General features: G+C 42.6%; 1 protein-coding gene across 1 annotated transcript in view; it reads right to left on the reverse strand.

Moving 5' to 3' along the window:
• Positions 1-6612, reverse strand: part of RAPGEF6 (Rap guanine nucleotide exchange factor 6) — a 682053-nt gene extending 675441 nt beyond the window's left edge. The window contains exon 1 of the mRNA XM_042781366.1: positions 6521-6612. Coding sequence (XP_042637300.1) covers positions 6521-6612 — 92 coding nt within the window. The remainder of the gene's footprint in view (positions 1-6520) is intronic.
• Positions 6613-9574: the final 2962 nt, after the last annotated feature.

Consider the following 9574-nt stretch of genomic DNA (forward strand, 5'->3'; position numbering starts at 1 on the left):
AAAAAAAAAAAAAAAATCAGGAAAGGAGTATGTTGGGCTTGTATCTTTTCACCATATTTATTCAATCTGAATGCTGAGCAAATAATCCAAGAAGATGGACTATACGAAAAAGAATGTGGTATCAGGATTGGAGGAAAGCTCGTTAAAACCTGAGATACACAGATAACAAAACTTGGCTTGCAGAAAGTAAGAATGATATGGAGCACTTACTGATGAAAATTAAAGACTATATAGTCTGCAGTATGGATTACACCTCAACATAAAGAAAACAAAAATCCTCACAACTGGACCAAGAAGCAGCATCACGACAAATGGAGAAAAGACTGAAGTTGTCAAAGACTTCATATTACTTAGTTCTACAATCAAAGCCAATGGAAGCAGCAATCAAGAGATCAAAAGACACATTGCATTGGGCAATATCTGTTGCCAAAGACCTCCTTCGAGTTCTGAGGAGCAAAGATAGCTCCTTGAAGACTAAGATGTACCTAACCCAAGCTATGGTGTTTTCAATCACCTCATATGCTGGACAATGAATAAGGAAGACCGAAGAAGAGTTGATTCTTTTGAGTTGTGGTATTGGTGAAGAATGCTGAAAGCACCAATGACTGTTAAAAGAACTAACAAATCTGTCCTAGAAGAAGTGCAGCAGGAATCCTTCTTGGAAGTGAGAATGGCTAGACTTTGTCTTACCTACTTTGGTCATGTTGTCAGAAGGAGACCATTATCTGGAGAAGGACGTCATGCTTGGTAAAGTGGAGGGTCAAAAAAAGAGGGGAAGACCTTCAACAAGATAGATTGACATTGCTACAGCAATGGGCTCAGGTACAATAGACATTGTGATGCTGGCACAGGACCAGGCAGTGTTTCATTCTGTTGTACATAGGGCCGCTATGAGACAGAGATGATTTGATGGCACATAACACCACCACCGCCACACCAGGCAGGGTCATAGTAAGGAGCCTGAGCCCTAACTGAATCGCTTTACACAAAAAAGTGATGTTGTTGCTGTTGTTGTTACGTGCCGTCGAGTCAGACCCGACTCATAGCAACCCCTCCTTGGATTTCCGAGGCAGTATCACTCCGGAAGTAGACTGCCCCATCTTCCTTCCAAGGAGTGGCTGGTGGGTTTGAAACGCCAGCCTTCTGGTTAGCAGTCAAGTGCCTTAAGCGCTATGCTACCAGAGCTCCCCAAAAGAGTGATGATATCTTAGTAATAATAACTTCTGGTTCCTAAACACCATGTGCTAATAAGCACCCTGTTAAGGAGTTCTGGTGGTACAGTGCATAAGGTATTTGACTGCTAATCAGAAGGTTAGCCATTCAAATCCAACAGATGCTCTGCAGAAGGAAAATGAGAATCTTGTAAACTGTAAAGGTTTACAACCTAGAAAACCCAATAGGGGGTTCACTATGAGTCAGAATCGACTTGATGGCAGTGGGTTTGGTATGCCTGATTTGTGTTTTTTTTTTTTTAAAGATCCTGAATCCTCAAAATAATCCTGTAACAGTGATTCAGGAGCCCCTGGGTGGCACACACCATTAAATGTTCCAAAAGTTTGGCAGTTTGAACCCAAAGGCACCTCTGAAAACAGGCCTGGCAATTAGCTTCCAAAAGTTTACAAACTTGAAAACTGTATGGAACAATTCTACTCTGCTCACATGGTGTTGCTATGAGTCAGAATAGACTCAACAGCAACTAACAACAGAGATACTAAATTCTATGCTATTTAACTGTTAATCATGATCAGAATTTATGTTTTTTTTTTTAAAGAATGAAGTGGACAGCAGTTTGAAGGAAGATAAGAGTGATGTCAGAAAGACCTTCAGTTAAGTAGTTACCAGAGGTTAAGGACAGACAGTAAGAATAAAGGTTCATGCATTAAAAATAAAATATATAAATTGCTTTTTGAACAGACCATGGTTATGTCTTACAGACATTTAACTTTGAAACAACCTTCTTCACCAAATTAGAATTTCACTTTTAAATTTCTACTTTTAAACTCAATTCAGAAATATTTAAAATACTTTAAAAAGCAATCACTTTTATATGTAGGGCAGTTACTAAGTTTATACTTAATTCTTATTTTTACTGATAAGAAGCCCAATGGAAATAAGACAAATAAAAATAAAACAATACCTTCTGCTAGAAAACACCTTCTTTCCAAAATTATTTACAAGATAAAAATTAATGATTATTTTAATTATATAAATGACTGGAATAATATCTTCCCTGTGATATCCTTCATCTCAGGCTCAAGAAGCTCAGATAAGACAGAGACACACAGCTATTAGATGAGGGGCTCATTGAGTGAAGACTAGGAGGAAAGAGTGGTACTTGATCTATCTTCTCCAATGGGGTAATCATGAAAGACATTACTAAAAGGCTCCTAAGGCCTCTCTCAAAAGTGTATCCTATCCTAGAGTTCCATTATGGCTTATCACCACTGGGTCTTTCCTACTGCTTACCTTTAGGATCTACCTTTTTTGGGGGGTAAGTTACAGTTAGTTGTGAATGGCTAACTGTACTCAAATGTGATTTAAAAACTTAAAAAAAAAAAAAAAAAAAAGTCAGTTACCATGCAATTGATTTCAACTTATGACAACCCCATCCATTTCAGAGTAGAACTGTGCTCCAGAGGGTTTTCACAATGGCTGTGACCTTTCAGAAACTGCCTACTTTACTGAGTAGCTGCATACTTAACAGTTTGCACCAGGAGCTCCTAAACTGATTAAACAAACCAAAACCACAGAAGGTATTCCAGAAAGGAAGGTGTGGTATACTGGAATGAACATTAAATTGGTATACTCAAAAATCTGTATTACATGGAAAGATACTGAACATCATTAGTCATTAGAGAAATGTAAAATAAAACCACAACGAGACAACCACTAGAATGGCTATAATCAAAAAGACTGACAATATCAACTATAGTGCCTAAGGCAATTTGATTGCTAACCAGAAGGCTGGCAGTTCAAACCCACCAGCCACTCCTCAGAAGGAAGGTTGGGTGATCTACTTCCGTAGTGATACCACCTCAGAAACCCAAGGAGGGGTAGCTATGATTCAGATCCGACTCGATGGCAGTGAGTTTGGTTTGGTTTTGGTTATAACCTTGATACACTGCTAGTGGGAATGCAAAACGGTACAAGCACTTTGGAAAGTTTAGTAATTTCTTAAAACATTAAACATGTATTTATATAACCTAGCAATCCTACTCCTAAGAATCTGCCCAAGAGAAATGAAAACATGTCCACATAAAGATTTGTGCACAAATAGTCAACATTATTCATAATAGCCCAAATCTGACAACGGCTGATACTTGTCCATAATCTAGTGTATGTATAAAAAAATTTGTGATACAGCCATACAATGGAAAAACCACTCAGTAGTAAAAAGGAACTAATGATACACACAACATGGATGAATCTCAATCATCATGATAAATGAAAATAAGCCCAACAAAACACTATATACAGCATAATTACAATTATATGAAATTACAGAAATGTCAACACTATGACAAAAAGCAGATCTGTGATTGTCCTGGGGTGGAGGTAGGAGTACTAGGAACTAATAGCAAAGGGGCATGAGGGAACGCTTTCGGTGATGGAAGTGTTCTAAAACTTGATTGCGGAAGGGGATACAAATCTGCCTACATTTACCAAAACTCAATAGAAGTGTATGCTCAAAATGGGTCCGTTTTATTGTATGTAAAGTATACCTCAAGGAAGTTGTTAAAAAAAAAACCCTAGGTTCACTGGGTCTGTAATTTACTAGGTGAGTGAACTTAATAAGAGATATGATTTTCTCATATGTACACCTACCACTCGTTTGTGGTGGCCATCTGTTGCTATGATGCTGGAAACTATGCACTGGTACTTCAAATACCAGCAGTGTCGCTCATGGTGCACAGGTTTCAGCAGAGCTTCCAGACCAAGACAGGACAGGAAGAAAGGTCTGGCAATCTACTTATGAAAACAACAGAATATTGTCCCATATAGTGCTGGAAGATGAGCCTCCTAGATTCAAAAGCCCTCAGAACACAAAGTGGCATAAAGGGACCAAGGATCATGAAGCAGGTGCAGTACTAGGCAACATTTCATTCTGTTGTACACAGGATCACCATGAGTCAGAGTCAACTTGACAGCAACTAACAATAACACTTGTGCACATCTCATTTTTAAAACAATCACTTTTATAAGTACCGTAGTTATTGAGTGTACACTGAATTCCTCCGTTGGAGAAAGTATTATATGGTTATTTATACTGCTATTTGTCCTGCCTAATTCACAAGGTTGTTGTAAAATATCAAATATTTTTTTATGTTGTTTGAGAAAGTGTTTAGGCAACTATAAGCTAATATTAGCAGTAAGCTAATATCATTAGCTTAGTAGCTAATATTGTTAGCGTGTTAGTAGACCATAAATTATTTTAAATAAATTAGATATAAAAATGTTTTTTCATGTGAATGACTACAGGCCCCTGGAAATTTGGGTACCCAAAGTCAATCTTGACCAAGAAATGGAAAGCAAGTGCCTATTCAAATGTCACTGTGGTAGTTAAGTTTGTGTGTCAACCTGGCGGGGCCTGGTTGAGTGGCTGCGCAGCTGGATGTAGTATTCCCCATAATAAGACTGGTAATCAACTCCATGGAGGAATCTACTGTGAGCAGCTGAGTAGTTGCTTTAGTGATGTGGTCTGCTTTTTGTATATGAGAAGCCTTGGGGAATGGTCTCTAGCTTACCGCACGCTGGAAGCCTGCATGTAGCCTTGTCGTTATTCAGCAGCCTGTCATGCTCTGCCAACCTTGGGACTTTAAATGGACTTGAATTAATGGCCTGCTGTGTGGTTTGGTACCACTGGGACTGTGCCTTTTTACTTGTCAACCTTGGGCTTGTTGGCCTCAGCAGCTGACAGAATGAAGATAAGCCTCTAGCTCCAGTGGGCTGGGAGCAGGAGGCAGAGCTGAAGCCCAAGGCTGAGGGGCTCTCACCAAGCCCCTAGAGCCTGGCATTTGAACTCGGACTTAAAGCCTCCAAATTGTAAGAATAAACTCCTGTTTGTTAAAGTCATCCCATTTGTGGTATATCCCTGTCAGACCAGCACTAGGTAACCAGAACAGTCACCTTTTTAATATCCCCCAAACCTACTTTCTATTGTCTCTTGAGTTACTATGCAGCTCAATGTAATTTTATTTTGACTGCACTCTCATTTTTCAAAAGAAAAATACTAAAGAAATGTTTAAGGAAAGTCATTAGATAAGCATGGCAAGACATTTATTTCCCAGTGGTAAAAGACCATTATCTGCTTTACCTAAGCACTTTCTCAAGATGTTCACATATGAGACTTCTCCTCCTCTAAAAGTCAGTAAATTTCTTTCCATGTAATAGTTCAATTTTACATGTATTTATCAGATGCTTACTAATAGGAACTGAACTGGGATGAATAATTTTAAGAATATCAAAACCTTAAACCAGTGTGGCATAATCATTTCATACTTTTGCCTGCTGAAAAATTTAACAAATTTTTTTTTTTTTTTACTACAACTGGGCTCTGTCTGTTATACTACCATGTTTGAGTGATACTTGATATTTAGCCTAGTTATATTTACAAGTTTCCACACTGCAGTAAGAATGAAGGCTGTTTGGAAGCCATAAAATTTCCTCTTCAAACGTAGTTTCGTAACTACATTTTATCCTGAATCCAGGTTTATATTAAGTCTTACAATCCTAAGAAGTTATACTACAGCAACAGGTACTACACTCAAAAGTTAATAAAGCCTGTGATACTACATATATTCTGCTATAATTTTTTATTTTAAGAAACTCCTTTTCTGTTACATTTCTAAGGGGGATGATCCTGTGGCCAAGTCTACAGCCACACTTACTTCAGCCCTGCTTCAGTTCGGTCAGGAGTCTAACCTCTTAGGTTTCACATTTCTCCTTCCTAAGGTCGCTCTGTGCGTTAACTGCACACCTCCTATTTTAGTGTTCCAGAAACCTGAAAAAACGGCACCTTGCCTCCGCGCTCCTTCACCCTTCTCTACACTCAGACGCTAGCCAAAACTGCTGCTCCCTTCACACCATCACCCACGCTGGACTCGAGCACCTGGGGGGCGAAGACAGGAGAGGAGAACTTCTCTGGCCGGAGGACAGTGTCTGAGGTCCAACCCAGCCCGTGCCCAACTCTACACTCCGCCAGCAAGGCGTGTGGATCTAATGCTTCAGGCCGCGGTGCTCGATCCGGAGGGGCAGAGCCGCGCGTGGCTGCCGGGCTAGACGTAAACAAACTCGCCCCGGGGAGGGGGAAGGGGCGACGTGATGGGGGGGTGCAAGACCGCACTCCAGTCCTTGAGTGCAAATCCGCAGCTGTCTGATCCCTCCCGATGCGGACTAGGTCCAGGTCCCGCCACGGCGCTGCTCGGGCCTGGGCATCGAAGGCCCTAGAGCCCCTGGAGCCCCGGAGCCCACAAGGCCACCAGCCCTGCGCCCCCCGCCTGGCCGACCCGCAGCACCCTACCTGAACGCACAATCCGGGTCGCGGGCGTCCCGACCGGACGCGCCCAGTCCGCTCCTCTTGCTGAAGAGCTTCTGGAACAGCGTAGGGGCCATGCTGGCCACCGCCAAACCCGGGTCGCTCCGCAGGGCGTTTACTAGGCCCCCGCTCCTAGAGCCGCCCCGCCACCCCCATGGGCGCCTCAGTCATATGACAGAAATTAGTCACTTCAAACAGCCACGGCGCGCGGGGCGGGGCGCGAGCCAAGGCCGGAGCTCATTGGTTGGCGGTGAGCCTCATCACGTGGCGGCGCGCAGAGCAGGGGGCAAGGCGGGGGTGTGGGGCGGAGCTGACGCCCATAGGCTAGCAAATGGGTGACATCACGTGGCAGCGACGGGGCGGGGCGTGCGCGGAGGGGAGGGGTGGGGAACTAGACCATGGCTGGAGAGGAGGGGAAGGAACGTGCCCAGGTTCCGCTCTTTCCCTTTCTGGCTATAAACTGCTATCTGAGGGTACGGCGGTGGTGCGGGGTCGCCTCCTGGAATTTTGGATCGCAGAAGCCCTCAGCTCCTCTCACCCACGACGAAGAAGAGTTGCTTATAGTGCTATGAGCAAGTAACCCTCTCCTACCGACCCCTTCCAGGCTTCTGTGGCTTCGCACCTCCATCTGGTGGAGTCCAGAGGCCACTGGAGCAGAGCAGAGAAAGCGCTCTCTTGAGTGTACCCGGGCTGCGGGGATTTTAGGCTTAGAGCTCAACAGCGCAGGGGCTGGCTCACGGTGACTAGTGGTGGAACCTGCAGGGGCCCTCGCCACAGTAGTGGCTTCTAGCATAGAGAGCCTGGGCCAAGGATTACAGGGTAGGAATCGTCGTCGTTTCTGGCTAGCGTCTCGAACCCTTGATACTGGCGTTAACCGTTTGGAAGGGCTAGCAATCGGAGACTAGGTGTTGGCTCAGTTTTCTATGTAACCAACAAGTACAGAATTGAAACCAATGATATCAGGAAGCCTAGCTCTGGTAGCGTACTGCTTAAGGCACTTGACTGCTAACCAGAAGGCTGGCGGTTCAAAAACACACCAGCCACTCCTCTGAAGGGAGGTTGGGCAATCTACTTCCGTAGTAATACTGCCTCAGAAACCCAAGGAGGGGTCGCTATGAGTCCAAATCGACTCCACGGCAGTAAGGTAGAAGGTATATATGTATAAATGTCTAACCCTTTACACTATTTAGAACTTTAATAAAAAATCCGATCTTATAATTTTGTAAGTATGGGAGGAGGGAGAAACAGTGGAATCATTACCAAATGGGTTTGAGAGGGGTTTCAGATCAAATTAGTCTTACGAAGCTTCAGCACCGCCACTCATTCACCCAACCATCCTCCCCTCTTTAGGATGAGGTATTTATGCTGTGGGATGCAATTCGCAGAGAAATGTGGCTGTCATCAGGAAATGACTGGCATGAAGTTGGAAGAATAGACAAAAATATTTGAGAATTTTATTGAACTAGGTATGTTGTTGTTGTTGTAGTTATTTGCCGTGGAGTCGGCCCCGACTCATAGCGACCCCTCCTTGGGTTTCCGAGGCAGTATCACTACGGAAGTAGGATTGCCCAACCTTCCTTCCGAGGAGTGGCTGGTGGATTTGAACCGCCAGCCTTCTGGTTAGCAGTCAAGTGCCTTAGCCACTATGCTACCAGAGCTCCCATTGAACTAGGTATACAAATAAAATTTAATGTTCTTTAACCAGAAGAACCAAACTCACTGTTGTGAAGTTGGATTCCACTCAAAGCGACCGACCTCCCCCTTGAGTTTCCGCGGCAGTATCACTAGGGAAGTAGATTGGCCCATCCTCCCTTCCAGGAGTGGCTGGTGGGTTTGAACCGCCAGCCTTCTGGTTGTTTTTGTTGTAATGTGCTGTGGAGTCTGACCGACTCATAGCAACCCCTCCTTGGGTTTCCAGGGCGGCATCACTATGGAAGTAGATTGCCCAACCTTCCTTCTGAGGAGTGGCCTTCTGGTTAGCAGTCAACAAATCCCCACTGAGTTGCAGTTAGAATTTAAGCTACAAATAAGTGGTCCAAAATATAAAGTGTGGGTAGAAATTCTATTCCTTTGAAAATCTGTCAGTGGTCAAACTGTTTCAATGTTAAAAAGCTTTTTTAATTATATATTATTTATTTAAAAAAAAAAAAACTGCCAAGGAGTGGATTCCATAGCGACCCTCCTTGGGTTTCCTAGGCGCTATCTCTAGGAAGTAGATTGCCCAGCCTTCCTTTCAAGGAGTGGCTGGTGAGTTTAAACTGCCAGCCTTATGGTTAGCAAATGCCTTAGGCACTATGCTACCAAAGCACTCCCATATTATTTATAGGTTATTATAAATAGATTTATAGATTATTTGTAAATGTACATTTGTGTCATAAAACAAAAGCAATGGGGTGAAGGAGTGAGGACAGTCACAATGAAGAGGTGATATTTGAGGTGCTTAGATTAAAATTCACTCAAAGTTCCTCTGTACATTTCCCAAACTCCAGAAGTTACTGAGCAAAACAAGGCTCAAAATAACAACTACATCACCTATAAACTTGAGATAATCCTCTGTACTCTGGGGCAAAAGATTTCTAATAGGGAAGAGTGAGCTGTGAATATTTTTCCTCACAAAATGGTTGTCCATGGAATGAAATTTTGATTAAAAAAAAAAAAGTAAATGCTATTTTTAACAAGTTGAAAACTGGACATCCTATAAATCATGAATCAGTTATTTGGTGTTTTTGTTTTGATTTACACTAGCAAGTTGCACTAATTCAGTAAGAATGGAAATAGGCTCAAGCCTGTCTATACAGAACCAAAGACACTGAGGGACTTATGGCTGGCACAAAAAAGAGCAGTTACAGGTCCCGTAGGAAGAAAATTTCCAAATACAACAACCTTACAAGCTTTCATCTTGGGAAAAATTACTTCATAGATAATTATAGATATTAATAGTAAGGGAAAGAACATTACTGCTTACATAAGAGCTGTGTTATTTTATTATTCTCTGATCATATAATAGCTTCATTTCTATAGTCTCATTTACTTTTATAC

This window comes from Orycteropus afer, unplaced genomic scaffold (assembly GCF_000298275.1).
Source record: "Orycteropus afer afer isolate SDZICR_OR568_19922 unplaced genomic scaffold, OryAfe1.0 scaffold00112, whole genome shotgun sequence".
Classification (NCBI taxonomy): Eukaryota; Metazoa; Chordata; class Mammalia; order Tubulidentata; family Orycteropodidae; genus Orycteropus; species Orycteropus afer.